The sequence below is a fragment of the Ursus maritimus genome, unplaced genomic scaffold (assembly GCF_017311325.1).
Source record: "Ursus maritimus isolate PB19 unplaced genomic scaffold, ASM1731132v1 scaffold_28, whole genome shotgun sequence".
Taxonomy (NCBI): domain Eukaryota; kingdom Metazoa; phylum Chordata; class Mammalia; order Carnivora; family Ursidae; genus Ursus; species Ursus maritimus.
Genome location: NW_024425341.1, coordinates 12208271 through 12229319, shown reverse-complemented (window position 1 = coordinate 12229319; position 21049 = coordinate 12208271). Strand labels below are relative to the sequence as shown.

The window sequence follows — 21049 nt, the reverse complement described above, 5'->3', positions numbered from 1 at the left end:
GTTTACTTTGCTCTTACTTGCTTCCTAAGGTGGAGGTTTAATTACAGCTTTGAAACTTTTCTTCTATTGTAAGTATTTAATGCTCTAAATTTCCCTCTCAGTATTGCTTTAGCTGCATCCCATACATTTTATATTTTCATTTCATTCGGTTCAAAATATTTTCTGGTTGACCTTGAGACCTCCTCTTTGACTCATGGGTTACTGAGTAGTGTGCTATTTAATCTTCGAGCATTTGGAGACTTTCCTAATACCTGTTACTGGTTTCTAGTTTAATGTCATTAGAGTCAGAAAACACACTCCATATGAACAGAATTCTTCTAAGTGTATTAAGGTTTGTTTTATGACCCAGAATGTAATCTACATTTGTGAACATTCCACCAGCACCTGGGAAGAATGTTTATTCCACTGTTGTTGGGTGGAGTGTCCTATAAAAGTTAATTAGATCCAGTTTGTTGACAGTCCTGTTCATTTCTATCTTCTTACTGATTTTCTGTCTACTAGTTCTATTAATTACTGAGAGAAGATGTTGAAATCACCAACTGTAGTTATGGATTTCTGTATTTCTCCTTTTAATTCTGTCAGTTCTTTTGTTAAGTTTATACACATTTAGGATTATGTGTTCTTGGACATGATGGTTAACTTGATGTGTCAACTTGGTTAGGCTATGGCGCCCAGCTGTTTGGTCAAACACTAATCTAGATGCTGTTATAAATATTTTATAGATGGGACTGACACTTCCAATCAGTTGACTTTAAGTAAAAGAGACTACCTGAGTCTCATCCAATCAAATAAAGGCCTTAAAGAGCGAAGACTAAGATTTGCTGCACAACAAGGTATTGTGACTACAGACTATTAACACAGAAATTCTGACTTTCCAGCCTGCCAGCTTGCCCTACAAAAAATTCCTTCTGCCAATCCCCACAACTGCCATTGGCCAATTCCTTAAAATCAATCTGTGTGTGTGTGTGTGTGTGTGTGTGTGTGTGTGTATGTGTGTGTCTGGAGAACTATGATTCATTGGTAAACTGACCCTTTTATCATCATGTAATGTCTTTCCTTATCCCTGGTATTATTCTTTCTCCAGTGTCTCCACTGTCTGATATTAAAATAACTCCAGCTTTCTTTTGATTAGTGTTTTCATTGTTATACAGTTGTTATCCTTTTATTTTTAATCTACCTATATAATTATACTTGTGGATTTCTTATGGACAGCATATAGTTGGGTCATTTTTTAAAGTTTATTTATTTTTAAATAATCTCTTCACCCAACATGGGCTGAAATTCATGACCCCAAGATCAAGAGTTGCATATTCCTCTAACTGAGCCAGCCAGGCGCTGTTAGTTGGGTCATATTTTTAAACCAATTCTAACAATGTCTGCCCTTAAATGGTGATTATGGACCATTTACACTTAATATAATTATTGATAAATTTAGATTTAGGTCCACCATTTTATTGGTTTATCTATCTGTAAAGCAAAACAATATTGTTTGCTTTGTCTTCTATTTAAATAAATTCATTATCTTTTTTAAAACTGTAATACATATCATTCAACAAAAACTCAATTAAAAATTATTTGAGGGGCAAGTGGGTAGCTCAGTCAGTGGAACATCTGACTCTTGATCTCAGGTCTTGATCCCAGGGTCGTGAGTTCAAGCCACAGGTTGGTAATGGAGCCTACTTTAAAAAAAAATCATTTGAAAAGGAAGAGAAACAAAGACTTTTAGAATCTCCATCTAGAAGAAAAAATCTTTACCTGGACCTGCAATTATCACAGCATTTTTCAGTTCCCATAATACCCACGGAGGCCTTTCGTAGTTGTTTGTCTTCAAAATGAGACAGGATGAGTCTACCCAAGAGAAAATTTAAAATTAAATAAAAGAACAAAACCATATATGTTAAAATCATTGCTGAAAATAATGAGATGAAATCATCACTAATTGATTCACCTGGGATCTCATTATCTGGCTTCAGTTTACTGAGGCACAAAGAAAGCTGCCTTAAAAATTCAGCACATATGTAACACCAACAAAATAATTGTTTCTAAAAACTTCTAATTGTTTTGCAAAACTTTTTCTTAAAAGAGCACCATTCATAAATCTGCTATTAATTAATATAAAACAAATAATACATACTTTCGCCTACACCTTCTGGAATGAAGATATTCTTCCATCTTTGCCATCATCTTTAATTTGTATAATCGAAACTTTTCATTGGGAATCTCACTAAGGAGGTGCCTGTCAATTATAAATATCACAGGAATATATAAAATTGCATTAGCAATTTTGTTACTTTTACATTTATTACTGCTTACTTTTCATAACTTAAAGCCCCTATACCTCTATCAAGATAAAAAAAATTTTTTTTCTATAATCCCAGAAAGTTATGTGTCCCTTTCCGGTCAATGCCCGCACAAGACACAAGCATTTTTCTGACTTTTATGAAAACTACTTTTGAAAGAATTCTATACCTATGTCCAAGCATCAATTTTTTAGCTGCCTTTAAAAAATTATTATAAACCCTAAAGTTTTTCATTTTGATTTATATGCTACAAGCTTTTTGGCAATCTTTCCACTATATATGAATTTTTACATTTTCCCAATAAAAGGTTATTGTTTATTTTATTTTATCTGAGAAACTAAAAACATACTGAAAGAGGCTCATAACCCAAATTCTTGCTTTATTTGTTTGTTTAGCTCACCTCCTTCTCCTCTGAAAGAACAAAGAAAACAAACGCCTACACTCTAAGTACTATAGCCTCCCTTATATTTGGTTCAGATGACCTACATTTAACTAATCTTCTCATTATCAGTAACAAATCTAAAAAATTAAAATTACAAGTCTCTTAAAAACAAATTTAATAAATATTTATTCTACTTTGGGGACTATTAAAATAAAGTACAATATTCCACATAATAAAAATAAGTTGAAAAACGAGAAAAATTCTAAAAGCAACCCAAAAATAAAAATCAGATACAACCAGTTGGAAGATTTATTAAATTGAAATTAACTTGCAAATTATTCCCTTTAAAAAAAGTTTACAGTAACTTCTGGGTTTGACTGTTCAAAATAATAGCAAATGCAGACATTGAGACACTGCCAGTGGTATAGCTTCTGCAATAAGAAATATAAAATTATATATTTACACTGATGACTGGACAAGTTTCCTCTCTCAATCATAGCAATCTAGCAGAAGATACACTCTAAAAATTTTATGAATTACTCTAATCTTTTCACTGAGAACCAGCAACTCCATTTATTCTCGAACTTTGTTTTTTTCATTAGAAGAGATCTGTCCCAAGGATGACACAGATCTGTCCTAAATCCTCGCTGAATTCTTTTTTATCATGATTAACCCTATAGGTTTATTTCCCTTAGGACGGATGCAAAGAACAACCTGTCTATACTAAAGATTCAACTATGGGTTTTCTGGCACCATTACTTGATTACTAAGCACTATTTCTTCCTGTGAAATCTTAATGAGATAACCATTTAAAGTATCTTTTGAGAGCCAGATAAACAGCAACTACATCTATTGATGAACTTGCAAAGTCACAGTATAAAACTCAGGCTGTTAAGTGTTCGGCACCTTTAGTATAAACTTATAAATAAATCAGAATTGGTAGGAATCAACATATATTTGATACAATCCCAAATTTAATAGTATCAGATAGAGCTGCGCTCTATCCCAATTATTTTAGTTTATAAAAAGCTTTCTATAGACGACAGTCAAAAGAAAAACAATAATTGTTCTGTTTAAGGCGATGGTTTTATTGACTCTGTTAAGAAACAAAAGCTACCACTGTTCTAAAAAGGAAGAGCTTAAAATTTATACCAAACATTTTTACCTAATTAATCCCTATTCTTTCAGATCTCAACTCATCCTTTCAGATCTCAACTTACTTCTTGAAGGAAGACTTATCTGAACTTTTTAGCTTGGTAAATACACATCCTATTATATACTGACTACTCGATGCAACTTTCCTTCATAGTACTTAACACAGCTGTAATTTTACACAGATTTGCATGATCCCTTTTAAAAATTCTTTTGATTATTGAAATTGTCAAACACAAGTAGAGAACAGTAAAATGAATCCTATGTATCTACAGTTTTGTGATTCTGTTAAGATCTGCCATTTCCATTATACTCCAAGCTCTCCGAAAGCAGGTACCATATCTGTTTTTATTTATCATTATCATTATCTCCAGCATAGAGCATAATGCTTAAAACATAATGGGCACTCAGAACAAAACACTGCTGAATGATGAATAAAAATAAAAGCTGTATTGGATAGCCACTCTCATCATTTTAATAATGAGTTAATATGTCCATTCAAGCTCAATTTATTCAGCTACATGGATGTGCATTTTGAAAATACATCATCTTAACAGCCCCATCAGTTACCATATATAAGTTTTTTTCCTGAGATTTTATCCCCTTATGGATGAGGGAATCAGTTGCTAAACACTGCCTTTCCAATATAAATATAAATATAAATATAAATATTCCAATATAAATCTCATAGAACTCAAGTACCAATAAAAGACTTGCTTCATGTTTAAGTAGAATGACCTTCCTACATTTAAACACTGAACTTAATTTTTTTCATGGCAGTCAATCAGTACAGAGAAAGGGTACAGTGCAACATGATTACACACAGTCAAGAAGAGCTTGCACGTTTTCATAGAACTAACAAAGGAAACAAATGGTAAAGAAAGTCAAATAGGGATTGGTAAAAGTCACTTGGAATAAGCACCATTGCAGCAGGGGAAGAAAGAAACAATAACGAAATAAACGCTATCTGAAGAAAACTATGGCTGAAGACATATCAAAACTTGAGAGGACCTGGGAGAAAAAAAACAGTTTGTCCACGCACAATATTAGGAAAGCACCCATAGGATCCATGTTCCATTCCCAGTATAGCCCTGATTTAGTTAATTCTTCACACTAAATGAGGTATAGCTGAAATTAGGTCATCTCCTCTGGGTGATAACACTTACCACAAAGGTTCTTAGATGTCCTCTGTTTTGTTTTGGTTTTAAATGCACTTATACACATTACTTGAAATTTTGCATGCTGCTTCAAATACTTTCAAAGTTTATATAGAAAGAAAGAAATCTGCGAGGGTGAAAGCAATAAATGTTTTTACCTATTTAAGTTAATGTCTGCTGGAGCCCAGAGTACATGACAAGAACTCTGAAGTCCATCACGGCCAGCTCTCCCGATCTCCTGGTAATATGATTCCATTTCCTTAGGAGCACCATAATGAATGACTTTGCGAATGTCAGCTTTATTAATCCCCATTCCAAAAGCTATGGTAGCTACGACACACTGAGAATAAATAACAATATAATTTGACAAATACGTAGGAGAACCAAAACCTTACACCTTTGCCTTTTGGTAAGAGTAATTAATAAGCTCATTAACTACAGTCCCTGGCATGAAACTGAGTTTAATATAATTTCAACCAGGGGCGCCTGGGTGGCACAGCGGTTAAGCGTCTGCCTTCGGCTCAGGGCGTGATCCCGGCGATCTGGGATCGAGCCCCACATCAGGCTCTTCTGCTATGAGCCTGCTTCTTCCTCTCCCACTTCCCCTGCTTGTGTTCCCTCTCTCGCTGGCTGTCTCTATCTCTGTCAAATAAATAAAAAAAAATCTTTAAAAAAAAAAAAATTTCAACCAATCACTTACAGATCAAAAGATTATCTGCCCAATTTACAAATTAGGGATTGGTAACCCTAAAATAGGATTTCTATTTCCTCTCTATAAAAAGTAGCAACTAAAGTGATCTCTCTGAACAGCTATGAGTACAAGACACGAAGTAGGCTCTTAAAATACTTACTTAAAGAGACTTTGTGTTATTATGAAGTTTCAAGAGTCCTTAACCTGATTGCCCAGTATCTTAACATTTTCTAGCATTATTCAAAGATGGAAGGCAGCTGCTCATTAAAGATGGTAAAATGAAACATGAATTTATCCCTGTATCTTTAAAAGGATATCTCATATCTATGTGCATACTAAAATGAGATTTACATGATTGGGGGAAATTTTAGGGAAGAATAGTGATAAGAACATATAAAAAACTAAACAAAAAACTTAGAGTATTAACAATAAAAGATGTGCAATAATACACTACATAGCTTAGAGATAAAAAGCACTTATAGAGAAATAATTATGTAAATAGACAATATTTGAATATGTATATTGATCTAACCAAATTATGTTAATGTTGGGAGGAAAGGAGGTTAGAAATACATAAACGGAGCAAGCAGAAGGGCAGTAAGGGGTGTGAAAGGGAGCTAAACTTTCACTCCTTATAGTGGGAAGTCAATAGACAATGCCTAAATCTAATAAAAACTAAGCAATAACAGTAAAAGCAAATCACTGCAAGATCTAGTGGTAAATACTAAAAGAATAAACTAAAAGAGATGAAAATAGGAAACAGAAGTGGGGAAGGCAGGAGGGGCTGATGTTCTCATGGTAAGCACTGTAGAATTAGCTTGTTCTTTAAACTATGTGTGTGCATGACCAATACAAATTAAAGTGCTATTAAAAAAATGTATTAAGATGGACCAAGAACAGAAGACAGACAGACAGAAGGCGGGGGGAGAGGAAGAAAGAAAGAAAAAGAAAAGGCTGAACAGATAAGTATAAGAAAAGTGAGAGGGAAAAAAAAAATCGAAATAGAAATTTATTAAGAGAAAGCTTTGAGAGGTGGCTCAGTCAGTAGAGTATGTGACTCTTGATCTTGTGGTTGTGAGTTCAAGCCTGAAGTTGGGTACAGAGATTACTTAAAAATAAAATCTTAAAAAAAAAAAAAAGAAAAAGCTTTGAGTAAATAAAACTAGGCCATTTTGCTATATTTGAAGGTGAATAAGCAACATAATAATTTAAAGGTTTTTAAAAATGTATTTGATTCAATTTTCTTCCAGTTTTATTGGGATATAATTGACTATAATACTGTGCAAGTTTAAGATGCATAATGTGGTAATTTGATGTACGTATACACTGTGAAATGATTACCACAATAAACTTACTTACCACATCCATTACCTCCCATAGTTACCGTTTGCAAGAGTGTGTGCATGTTTGTGTGTGGTGAGAACTTTGAAGATCTAATTTTCAACATATGATACTGCTGGGGTTTTTTTTAAGATTTTATTTTTAAGTAATCTCTACACCCAACATGGGGCTCGAATCCACAACCCCAAGATCAAGAGTCGCATGCTCTCCTGACTGAGCCAACCAGTGCCCCTTTATGATGCTGTTTTTAGATGACATCACCCTATTCTACAGACATGATGTTCAAAATATCATTATAAACTCTCAGGTGAAAATAAAGTATTTTATGAAATAATTTATTCACAGCCTCATCCCAGAAAGAAAAGGATTCAAGACCTTAAAAAAGCAAATAAAATACAAAAGAACATGAAACTAAAAATCAGCACAAAAAGTAAGAATGAATGGTCACAGTCTAAAAATGCAAATCTACATCTGAATATGGTTAGATTTGGTTAAGAATAATATGAAAAAAATTTTTTCTAAAATTATAAAATAGAAAATACTAAGACTCTAAGCATTAGTCAATTTAAGACTTTAAGAGCTAGGGAGGTGAGCTGGGGAGGTGAGCTCTACTTTTAGGTCCACACAGAGGTATATATCAACTTCAGAAAGACAGGAGAGTGAACATCTAGAATTCTGTACATGTATGCATTCAGTAGGCACTCAATAAATATGCAATGGCAAGTAATCAATTCCAAGAGCACCAGACTATTCTATATAGATAAGGAAATGTATTTTCATCATCTTGAGAAGGTGTCTGAGAACTCTTGATGCAAATGCAAAAACTCTTGATACAACAGAATCCCTGATGTCGCTAGGGTGACAGCATCAATATTAATTTATTAATTTCATAATATGGACAAAAATTTTTGACATCTTGTCACAGAAAGGGAAAATATAATGGCACATACATACATATACCTTCCTAGATACTAGGTATAATTCGTGATCACTGTGAGGTTTTTAAAGCCATATTTCAAAGCATTAATGTTTCACTGACACTGAATGTGGGTAGCAAAACCAGATGCATCCAACAAAGTCACCCATCACAACATAACAGATAAAGTTTGCAATCTTTCCTATCTGTAGATGTTTCTACCTAAATGAGTAATTAATAATAAATCAAGATGAAAGAAATCATTGATTAATGCTCAAACATCAATTGTTAAGATTCAGTAAGCAACAGCTAATACATTTTATCTGATAATTTTCAAACTCCTGAGATAACAGAATAAAACTATAAACATTTAAGAATTTAGGTAACTAAGCCGTTGTGATAGCTGTTCTTATCTTTGGAAAGAAGAGGGAGAAAAAGAATAGATGCTCTCAGGAAAGTATGTGTTACAGCATGACAGTGCATAGTGAACTTTATAGACAGTGCATATGAACCATATTTGAGGTAGGTTGTTTGAACAACGTTGGTTTGAGGGTGGTTAACAACTACAGAGCTGGACAGAAAGGAAATGGAAGACCTAGTGAGCGGAAAATGCAAAGCAGAAGTTAAGTTCATCTCTTAACTTGAGAGGAGGGCTAGTCCATAGGCTTACAGTAACAGACTTTAGATAGGATGTTGACAGCGTGAAGCTGTTGATTTAAACCTTCCAACGTGGCTTGAATTTAAGTCTTCCTAAATATTCTGCATGACGCCCACTAAACTAGGATTCCAATCACTTCAGATTAGAATTATTAACATGATTCCAATCCCAACAGGAATCTCAGCTAGAGCACTTCACAGTGACTTCATTTGATACCCTTTCTTTCTTCAGTCTTTCTTCTTCAAATCAATCCTGCTTAGGGCTACTAATCTAATGTTTCTATAATACTAGGATCCTGCTCAAAAAAAAAGAGTAGTCTGTCATGATGGTTTTTAAACACTATTCTGCAGAGCTCTGAGGATTACAGGACACCCCCAGGGACTGTCTTCGGAGAAGGGAAGGCTCTTGGATCTCTTTCTCCCACATGTCATCTTCAACAAGAATTATTCTACTTTGATTTGTTTTACCTATTAGATCAAAATGAATTAAAAAATTAAATGAAAATTTAAATAAAAAATTCTAAGGATAAAGTAGTCTAGAAAAACTACAGGTACATCGCATCAATCCCAGCCTGCCTCTTTGTAAGTTTTAAGGCCCTCCTCTATAACCTGACCAACCAACCCACTCAACGTTTTTCTTGTGAGTCTCTAACAATTCCTGACTGCCTTTTCACCCATACTTTGTACCAAATCTACTCCACACTCCCTTCCTCTCCAACCATTCCAAACTATTCCCAATTTCCTGAACCCAGTGTGCAGTCTCATACCACAGTGTCTTTGCACATGCTAGTCCCTTCTCCTTGAATTCCATAACCAATCCCTTTTCCCTCATCACCTACTGGCCTCACATACTTGACAAACTTCCACTTACTTGTTCAGACTCTACACTCAAATTGCTTCTTCCTGGAAGGACAATTACCATAACAGAACCCATCTTAACAGCTACTGTTCCTTCCTCTATGTACCTAAGCACTATGTGCAGTCTGCTATTTATACTCATCTGCAATAGCTTGTTCGTGTATCTGTCATCCATATTATACATTAATTCCCTTTTATTGGAGAAACTTCTTTATACTCAACACAAAGTAGTCGATAAAGATATGGCAAATAAATATTAGAGAAGTATCTGTTTCCATGGGGAAACAGTAACAATGATGGGTCTTCACACCTGAATTTCATCTCTCATGAAACTATGATGAACTTCTCTCCTTGATTTAACACCCAAGCCTGCATGGTATGTTCCACAGGCTAACTTCAGTTTCTGAAGTTCAGCTGTAACTTGTTCTGTCATTTTCCTGGAAGGACAATAGATGATAGTTGGACCTTCAAATTCCCAGGTGGAACTAAAAACAAACAAACAAAAACAAAAGAACAGAAGAACAAATATATAAATATATAGGCTTCAGTTTGAGTTTTCAAAACCAGTTTGAGTTTTATCTTATTTAATTTCCCCTTTCTTTTTAAAATTATAATTTAATTTTAATTTAATTTTTAAATTTCTAGTTAATTTTCCTTTTAGTAAAACATTAAAAAAAGAAAGCATATAGAAAACAATATATTTACCTACATAAAAATGTGGAAAGTGAAATGTGGAAATAAATTACATTAAATCCCAAACACTTTGGACGCATCTTTTGTTCAAATTAAAGTTAAAACCAGAGACAAGTTTATTTATTTAAGCAAAAGCCTTGATAAAAACTTAACAAGCTACTGGAAATGCAATTTCCACACTTTTAGAAATGCAAAGCACTAGATGAAGAATTGTCTTCATCTACATTAGAAAGATAAGTGAATATTTACATAGGAGAATAGTCTTATTCTTTCTCATGATCAAGAAATTGAGTTTCTATGTATGTTTACTAAAAAAGCAGTAACTTTTTGTAATATTAAAGATCATTTTTAGAGTTCAAAGAAGTACTTACTAGTAATCTTGAGACTATTATAGAAAACATCTGTTTGAAAGTCTGTTTTAAAAACCAGTGCTTATTTATTAAAAATGCAAAGGATGGTTTCCATAGTACATTTATTTAATTCCTCAATATATTCATTTACATAAATACATTTATGCTGACTTAAGCAATATTAAAAAATTTATTATTTTAGATTTCGGAAAAACGTTATTTTTTAATGCATATATATTCTGATACAATTTCAACTTTAGGAATTTATTTTACAAATATACTTTCACATCTGCCAAAAGACATATACACAAATATTAACAAAAGAACTATAATAGTGAAAAATAAATGTTCATCATTATGTACATTCATACTGCAAAATACTAAGCAAACAATAAAAAATTATTGTATCTAAAACCTTTAAGAAGGACTATGGCAAAAGTCATTGAAAGCTTAAATAGAGGGGAAAAAATAGGCAGTTATTTGACTTCACAAATTTTACTGAATAATCCAATCAAAGCAATTTTTTTATAGTGACCAAATGGGCTTCTATAACAAAACGTCCCGGCAGGTAAAGAAGTGAGAAAAAATACAAAGTATCTTTAATACGCAAAACTATCATTTAATTTTTTAAAGATTTATTTATTTGAGAGAGAGAGAAAAAGAGAGAGAGCACGAGTGAGAGTAGGGGCAGAGCGAGAGAATCTCAAGCAGACTCCCTGCTGAGCCTGGAGGCTGACAGGGGGCTGGAACCTACAACCCATGAGGTCATGACTGGTGCGAAAACCAAGAGTCGGAGCTTAAACCAACTGAGCGACTCAGGTACCCCTCACAAAACCATCATCATTTTTAAAACATTTCTCAAAGAAGAAAAATTTGTTCACCAAAATGTGAATATTGTAATATTCTACATATTAAGGGCCCTAACTTTAAAAAATCACATTATGCAGGAAGATAGCAAAAATGCTTTTTCTTAATAATGATAAAAGTTTCAATTTATTGAAGCTACAAAAATCCTAAACGTGTATGTATCAATTAACAGAGCTTTAATATGCATGAAACAAAAATCGACAAAACTAAAGGGAGATTATAGGTCTATCTATAATAATCAGAGATTTTAACATATATCTTAGCAAAGATACTTTAAATCAAAGGAAAATATTGCCTAAAATATGGATATACTCTGTAACTACTTCTGTATAAAGTTAACAACAAAAACTAGAAGTGTGTATCTGCACGGTACAGTTAGAGAAATGAAGGCTATAAAGCTCAATGCAAAACATCAACAGTGATAAATGAGGACCAGAACCAAAGATCTAAGTACTCTTCAACTGACATGCATCTGTAGTGTTCAAATTGATACTAAGACTGCGTATCAATTTTTACATTTAAAAAATGTAGAAAATACACAAACATTTAAACTTAGCAGAAAAATCAAAGGACTAAAAATCTCTATTACAAAATGATTCATTACTTCGCCAAGTGGTTTACTAAACCTTGTTATTTCCTCACAACAATTTCCTGAAGGGAAAGAAATCTATCTTCATCTAACCACTAAATTAGATGGGTGATAGAGGCTTGTCTATTCAATTTCAACGTATCATGAATATAGAAAACAAATAAGGTCAGAATTTAACAAACATGTTAGCTCAATGAATAGGAAAAAAATGGCAGAATTAAATAAAGGGAAGAAATAGAAATAAAAGGCAAGACTCTGAAGTCTTAATTACCCTCCATCTAATTATTGCTCATTAAGAGGAAAATTTCTATTTGCCTGAGATCTACAGGAAGCATTCTGACTCAGAGTGGCTGGCTGCTACCATAACTCCTGGAGGATTGAAAATGGGTGCAAAATCTTTGTTGCTTTGCTCTCAGAAAAACCATTGTCACTTAAATATAAAAATCTTGGATGGTCTTGGATGTTAGGCTAAGGAGTCTGGCTGTTAGTCCACAGGAAAGAGGGAGGCACCAGAGAGGAATTCCAAGACTCAGGGATGTGCTTTCGGATGATGAATCTGAAAATTGTGTCTCGATTGCAAGGAGGAGCACTGAGGAAGAGAGCAGTCTGTTAAGGGAGATGATAATAGTCTAGGCTAAGAGACCTCCACTAGTAGAATTAACACAAAAGACGGTGAGAAGAAAACACTCACAAAAGATAGCATAAAAGGACAATATAGTCAGAAAGATAAAATGTCACAATGTCTCTCACACACACACACACACACACACACAAAGGTAAAGTTTCAAAAAGGAGAAGGTTATTAGGGGAAGGCTACAGAGACTAAAAATGATATGGACAGAAAAGGATCAAAGATTAGGAGAGTACATAACGATGTCACTGTTAAAAGACTCGAGTATAGAATAAACAGCCTTCTTCAAGAGAATGTTTTCCTTCTAGAACACAAGGGAAGTGAAGTACAACGAGTACTCACTTCGGAGAGATCACCAGAGCAGCACGAATACTCAATATATCCATTACTTTCTTGTTTTGTTTTGTTTTTTAAGATTTTGTTTTTAAGTAATCTCTACACCCAATGAGGGGCTCAAACTCACAATCCCAAGATCAAGAGTCACATGCTCTACCGTCTGAGTCAGCCAGGCACCCGCATTCCTTTCTTTTTTTGATCTGGATATAGTACGATCACGCCAATAGCAAATCCGACATTTAAATTCATCCTAAAGGACCCCAAGAGTCCTTCAGTAAAATACTATTGATGTTATTTAAACTCTATTTGCCTAGACTTGTTTTGTGTTTGTGCTGGTAGGTCAAACATTATTTTCATGTATTCTGACTTAAAAACACATTTCATAACATGACAGTTATAAGTTTCTCACCAAGGAGACAGATCAGGGAAATGAGGCAAAGGAAAGCTTCTTAGCATACATATAACATGCCTCCAAACAAAAGAAACAGGTAAAAGTACTAGTGAGAGCTTCTTTTTCAGTAAAATGAAAATAATATGTAGCTTACTGAGCAGTTATAAGAATTACTAGATCACTTATATAAAGCACCGAGGATAGTCCTTGGCACATAACAAGGGCTCAAAAATGTTTATTATTAAAATGACTTCTAAAATTCCCTAACACTCAATTAGTCATATAATTAGTGAACTAAAGAGAATTCAGATAAAAGACTCAGTTTTTTCTGTTGTTTATTTGTCAATTACTAAAAGTGTAGGGGTGCCTGGCTGGCTCAGTAGGTAAAGCACACGACTCTTGATCTCAGGATTGTGAGTTCAAGCCCCACGTTGGGCGTAAAGCTAACTTTAAAAAAAAAAAAAAAAAGTGTATGTCCTGTTCAAGTAATAATGATATGAAGTACAAAAAATACCAGAACTAGTTTCTGCCTTCAGAATTAAGCAATTTTCTCAGTCGCTGTCTTGATTATATGACATTACACTTGACTTTAACCAAAGCTAAGTAGAATGTGAAATATGTTATATACGCATTAGAAAGAAATAGTAAGTAAAAAGTAAACAAATAAATAAAACAAGTTTTTTAAAAAGAAGGAAACAGTTAACCAAAATTTATCAACCATGACATCCTTACCTTGTCTTTTGGACAAGAAATTGGACAAGATCCTGATGGATGTTTCCTGTTTTTCGCCCAACTTCTAAATATAAGTTTGGTCGATCAAAACTAGTACAGGTAATCTGAGGATTCTTCAGTTTTAAGCTGCGTACAATGTCTTCCCGGATTGAAGAACTTGCAGTAGCAGTGAGTGCAACAACTGGAACCTGAATGAAATGAAACTGATTTTCAAAAAAGGAGAGCGCGCACTAATTCCCAACATTTCTATTGCCTTCTTACAAACAGACTGGATGACAATTACAAGAGGAACAGTGTTAAAAATGCAACTTTAAAATTACTTTTTCAAAGAAGAAAACTTCCTACTTACCTGTTTCTCAGCCTTTGGAATACTTTTTTTTTTTTTTTTTTTTTTTAAAGAGAAAGAGAAAGGGGCGCCTGGGTGGCACAGCGGTTAAGCGTCTGCCTTCGGCTCAGGGCGTGATCCCGGCGTTCCGGGATCGAGCCCCACATCACGCTCTTCCGCTATGAGCCTGCTTCTTCCTCTCCCACTCCCCCTGCCTGTGTTCCCTCTCTCACTGGCTGTCTCTCTCTGTCGAATAAATAAATAAAATATCTTTAAAAAAATAAAAATAAAAATAAAGAGAAAGAGAAAGAGTGAACATGCCAGCGGGGGTAGGGAGAGGGAGGGAGAACCTCAAGAAGCCTCCTCGCCCAGTGCAGATCCAAGGCAGGGCTCAATCTCATGACCCTAAGATCACGACCTGAGCCAAAATCAAGAGTCACATGCTTAACTGACTGAGCCACCCAAGCACCCCGGAATACATTTACTTTTTAAAAATCAGAAAGAGTTTAAATAAAACACTAAATCCATAAGATTTTTTTTAAAAGATTTTATTTATTTATCTGACAGAGAGGGAGAGCACAAGCAGGGGAGCAGCAGACAGAGGGAGAGGCAGGCTCCCTGCAGGGAGCCCAATGTGGGGCTCGATCCCAGAACCCTGGAATTATGACCTGAGCCAAAGGCAGATGCTTAACCGACTGAGCCACCCAGGTGCCCCTAAATCCATAAGATCTCTAAATACAATCTACCTACTTATTCACTATCTAACTCTCCACTTACTATTTTTTATTTTTAACATGTAACATATATTTAACATTTATTTTATAACATTTATAATAGTGCTGATATGAGGGATATGTTATGCCTTATTTTTTATTAATCTATAATTCACAAATTATAAACACTTTCATTCACTGAAAAAAATCTAACAATACAAAGCAGCAAGTCTTTTTTTTTTTTTTTTTTTTGTATTCTATGTTAAAGATACTGGTTTATGGCTACTCAGATCTGGAAGCAAAGCTCTTAATGACCTGGATAACCTCTCTCCAATTTACTAAGTTAATCATGGCATACTATATATTAGGAAGAATGCATAACACAAAACATCCATTATTAATTGATTCCTTGAGCAACCAAGTCACATTCTACTTTCAGTCTAGCAAAGACTTCTTAACTGGAGTAGCAGCCAAAACAGGAGACACAGCAGTTACTAGGACATGAATATGTAATCTTTCAGAAATTCTAAACTAGGATAATGACATATCTCCCGTGAAATTCGATTCATTATTTTTGTTCCTATTATCACAGGGAGTTATAATCAATTATGCTATTATTTTATATTCAGAAAAAAGGGACCAAGTCTTCAAGATGTTCCTAAATCATTAGCTGTTCTATATCCAAGAATACAACTTTCTCAAAATGCTTTTTGTGGTCTATTACAAATAAAGTAAATGATATCCTCATAAGATAGCTCTTCAGGTACCCTGCACCCACCTCACAAATCAGTTTAAGCAATTATCTTCAATGTAAGTGAAAATTTAGGTGCAATTGCAAAAAAAGCAATTAAAGAATTTGAAAAACAAGATGCAATTTACTAACACTATAAACTACTTTTATAATCAATATAGCTTTACTGAATTAAAAATTATCTCAAAACTCATGTGAAAAAGTTAAGTTTGAAGTAGTCTTTTTTAAATGGAATAAAAAGGTATCAGAACCAATGTGACCAGGTAATTGGCATTGTTGCATTCTCTATCCTTAAATTCTTTGAAATTACTTAAATTATTAAATATTATTTAAATATTTTAATTAAATTTATTTAAACATTTTTAATTTCATTATTTAAAAATGAAACTCCCAAATTAACTTCATTGATTTCTGGCTTACAATCTGAATTTAGAGAGTGCCTACTTAACAACTTATAGATAAGTAAGCCAATTTATAGAGAAGTTAGTTTCTCTAAACAAGCTTATACATATATATGTGTGTGTGTGTGTGCTCGTGTGTATGCATGTATATATATACAAGCATACACACACACCTGCACACACACACACATATATATATACATACATACACACACAGAAAGTTTAAGCATTAGAAACTTTTAGGACATGCACATTCTCACCCTCACAACAACAAAGCATTTTCATCATTTTAAGTGCTTTGCTCAATCTAAAAATGCACTAATAATATCTTTGTTGTTTAACTGCATATGCACAGAAAGACCGAAGTTTTCAGGACACAAAGAGTAGGAGGGTTTGGTTTGTTTTTCTAAGCAGTATAGTGTATGAGCGGATGAGCAATGCATTTATGAAAATAAAATAAGCATGAAACAGGACGCCCCTTGAAGAAACTAATAAAAAAAATCAGGCAAAATAGCAGCATGGTAGTGAAAAATAACTGGCTTAAAGTCAGACACCTGAGTTCAAGTCCTGCCTCTGTTGCTAACTAGGTGTGAGATTTTGAGCTGGTTATTTGACTCTCTAAACTTTGGTTTCCTCATCTATAAAGTGACAACAATAACAGCAATCTCATAAAGTCATTGTGAAGACCAAATGACGACAGACCATGTAATGTGCTGAACATGCTGCATGGTACAAAGTAAGCACTCAAAAGTTACAACTATTCGGGCACATGGGCGGCTCAGTCAGTTCAGTGTGGGACTCTTGGTTTTGGCTCCGGTCATGATCTCAGTGTTGTGAGATGGAGCCCCCCCACCTGGCTCTGTGCTCAGGGTGGAATCTACTTCAGATTCTTTCTCCCTTTCCCTCTACCCCTCCCCGCTCGTGCACTCTCTCTCTCAAGTAAATAAAATCTTTAAACAAAAAAAGTTTCAACTATTACTGATGTTATTACAACAACTGAAAAGAATTCTATACAAGAATTTCAGAGCCATAGGGGCGCCTAGGTGGCTCAGTCAATTAAGTGTCTGCCTTCGACTCAGGTCATGATCTCAGGGTCCTGGGATTGAGCCCCACATTGGGCTCCTTGCTCAGTGGGGAGCCTGCTTCTCCCTCTGTCTGCTGCTTCCCCTGCTTGTGCTCTCTGTCAAATAAATAAATAAAATCTTTAAAAAAATATTATAATAATTCCAGAGCCATGGGCACGACTCCCAGATTTACCACTGACTTCGGCAAGGGTTTCTCCTGGCCTCGGCTTTTTTTTTTTTTTTTTCCTACTAAAATATGAGATGTAGAGGGCTACACGATGTTAGACTCTCTTCTAACTTAAAAAAATTCCCACCTTACTACTAGAAAGTCCCTTTGCCAGTGACCTGCAAATGATGAAAACTCAACATAAATGCGATCTTTCGCCTCCAACATTCTAGAAGGTCACAGTTAAGAATGCTGCTTCCACAACTAGAAAACAGAATAAAGTAAATGCATTTATTAAACTTAAAGGAACAATGGTTATTTATTTTCACTTCAGAAATGAACAGAATCTTTCAGAAGTTTGTGGTGCCTTATGACGTTTAAAACTTATAAACCAGAGCGAAGCCTGGACATAACATAGAGGCTGTTTATGAGAAAGGAGATCACACATCCTGGTTTCCAGGGACACTCCCAGCTTATGCTGTCAATCGCGGCATAAATACTGATAGCTCGCAATCTCTAATGTTCAAAAGCAAACTGATTTGGACAATAAACTATAGTGTCACCTTGTTACATCAAGTTCTTAATTCATGAAACTCTTACACTTTAAGTTGGAAAACTTGGTTTCTTTGGAAATAAGTACCAAGTTTTGTTAAAACAAGCAAAAACTATAAATTAACCTCGTGATTATAAATTTAGGAAAGGTGCAGCACCTACACATTGAGAGAATTGTAACTGTTCCATCTGCTTCTAAATTTGGGTCATGTTGCTAATTCTAACTTTGTACTGCATAATATCATGCTTCATTCATTTGTTCACTCATTTCAAGCAGTTATTGTTCACATTATTCAAGCAGCGTCTATATATGCTATCTTTGGGAAAGGGCGAGGGAGGGAGGAATGGAAAGAATCGATATGTCTCATGGATATCACAGTACCTTTTATTTGAATTTTACAGAATTTTAAGACTATATTGAGCTTTCTGCCTAGCTGCTCTTTCTGAGACTCACTTTGTCTGATTCTCTCCAAATGGGAATCTTTATGCCAAGTGGTTTAGTGATTTCTTTGCTATTTTTAAATGTATTGAAATCATATGGTGTGAAGCTGCAACAGTTGTCCCAGCGTGATTGCAACTGGAAAGAGGAGAAAAGCACGGAGAACAGTGAGGAAAATGAGAGTCCTACAACCACCAGGTGGCATTTCTCACCACTTAGCTAATCAACAGGATTCATGAAAACACTAGGGGGAAAAGGTTTTCTCAGCCATTGCTTGACAAACACCCTGTGCTATACTGAGTCATTGCAAGAAATGAAAATGATCCAATAGAGTCCACAGCCAGGCATAATAAAAGATTTAATTCACCACTGAAAAGTGTTTAAGAGCTGCATAAAATATTTAAAGCTCCTCTAACAATCCTTTTAGAATCAAAGGCCTCAGAAAGGATTACAGAAAGCAATCTTCCTATTTTCCAAAAGCTTACTTTAAATCCATACTAAATTAATGGAAAACAGTCCTCGAGGCACACTGAGCCTCCTGACTTTCACCGTACAAATATCTTGTTGCTCTATTAACTGTACTATTAACACTGTTAACCTTTTTTTATTATTTGTACTGTTCCACACACCATTTACTGTTTGGTACTATTGCTTCTACTTTTATAGGTATGGATCTAAATTTCTTTACTGCACCATGAGCTACTTCAGGGCAGAAATGATGTTTTATACTTCTTTCACATCACTTGCTTGAGAAATCAGCATGGTGTCCCACTGTGAAGCTACGGCCCAACTCTACCACTCCCTGCATGGGAAAGTGACGTCTCTGATTCTCCACTTTCTCATTGGAATTGAGTGCTATTAAAAAACAGCAAAGGAGGGGAGCCTGGGTGGCACAGTGGTTGGGCGTCTGCCTTCGGCTCAGGGCGTGATCCCGGCGTTCTGGGATCGAGCCCCACATCAGGCTCCTCTGCTGGGAGCTGCTTCTCCCTCTCCCACTCCCCTTGCTTGTGTTCCCTCTCTCGCTGGCTGTCTCTATCTCTGTCGAATAAATAAATAAAATCTTAAAAAAAAAAAAAAAAAACAGCAAAGGAATATGAGGAATGTTGAATGTTGGAGGGGGAAATTAATTTCAAATTTTTAATATGGTGGCCCAAGAGGCCTAAATGAAAAAGGAATATTTCAGCAAAGACTTGAGAGAAGTAAGGGATCACCCCATGTGAAAAGTATTCAGGAAGGCGCACCTGGGTGGCTCAGTTGGTTAAGCCTCCAACTCTTGGATTCACCTCAGGTCATGTGGGTCCTGAGATTAAGCCCCATGTCATCAGGCTCCACACTCAGCAGGGAGTCTGCTTGAAGATTTTCTCCATCTGCCCTCCCCCCGACCTGCACACAGGAACGTTCTCTCTCTCTAATAAATCAATCAATCAATCAATCTTTTTTAAAAATAACTATTCAAGATGCCTGGGTGGCTCAGTTGGTTAAGCGTCTGCCTTCGGCCCAGGTCATGCTCCCAGGGTCCTGGGATCCAGTCCCACATCGGGCTCCCTGCTCAGCGGGGAGTCTGCTCCTCCCTCTGCCTAATGCTCCCCCTGCTTGTGCGCTCTCTGACAAATAAAGTATTTTTAAAAAATAAAAATAAGTATTCAGAGAGAGGGAAGAGTGGCAACAAAGCCCTATTGTAAGAGCATGCTCAGTGTCTGAAGAGTATCAAGGAGAAGAGTGAATGAGGAGACAAGTAGTAGAGAATGGAGTCAAAGACAAAATGGAAGACCAGATCACATAACACATTTGTCGTGACTTTTGTCGTTCTTTAGAGTGAAATGGTCTGCTGCTAGAGGATTTTCAGCAGAAGACATGACCTATCTGACTTATTATTCTAAAAGGATCACTCTAGGTGCTGTACTGAAATAGACTGAAGGNNNNAAAGAGTGACAACAGCAAGAACCAACGAGGAGGCTGCTTCAATAACGCACCAGCAAGGGCATTGGTGGCTTATACCAGGGCAGTGACAGGGATCGAGAGAGAGAAATTATTAGATTCAGTATATATTCTGAAGACCTCATGAGATTTCCTCATTGTTTAAATGTGGGGTGGGGTGGAGCGTGAGAAAAAGTGAAGAGTTGAACTATTTTGGCCTAAGCACCAGAAGGATGAGCTGCTATCAAATGACATGGGGGAAGCTGAGGGAAGAGCAGGTCTGGGATGGAGAGAAAATCAGAAAGTGAGCCAGAAGGATAGGTTAAGTTTGAGATGCCTATTAGGCATCTCAGTAGAAAAGATGGTTAAGAGGTAGTTACATTTAGGGGCGCCTGGGTGGCGCAGTCGTTAAAGCGTCTGCCTTCGGCTCAGGGCGTGATCCCGGCGTACCGGGATCGAGTCCCACATCGGGCTCCTCTGCTAGGAGCCTGCTTCTTCCTCTCCCACTCCCCCTGCTTGTGTTCCCTCTCTCGCTGGCTCTCTCTCTGTCACATAAATAAATAAAATCTTTAAAAAAAAAAAAAAAAGAGGTAGTTACATTTAAATAAACGTGTATGTGTGTGTGTATTCTATAAAATGGTTAAAATAAAAAATAGTGATAATACCAAATGCTAGCAA

At 35.5% G+C, this 21049-nt stretch overlaps 1 protein-coding gene across 1 annotated transcript in view; it reads right to left on the bottom strand.

Moving 5' to 3' along the window:
- Window positions 1-21049, bottom strand: part of WRN (WRN RecQ like helicase) — a 129401-nt gene that overhangs the window by 39300 nt on the left and 69052 nt on the right. The window contains exons 18-22 of the mRNA XM_040643285.1: window positions 14044-14231; window positions 9765-9939; window positions 5150-5331; window positions 2135-2236; window positions 1756-1848 (exon numbers count right to left, since the gene is read on the bottom strand). Coding sequence (XP_040499219.1) covers window positions 1756-1848; window positions 2135-2236; window positions 5150-5331; window positions 9765-9939; window positions 14044-14231 — 740 coding nt within the window. The remainder of the gene's footprint in view (window positions 1-1755; window positions 1849-2134; window positions 2237-5149; window positions 5332-9764; window positions 9940-14043; window positions 14232-21049) is intronic.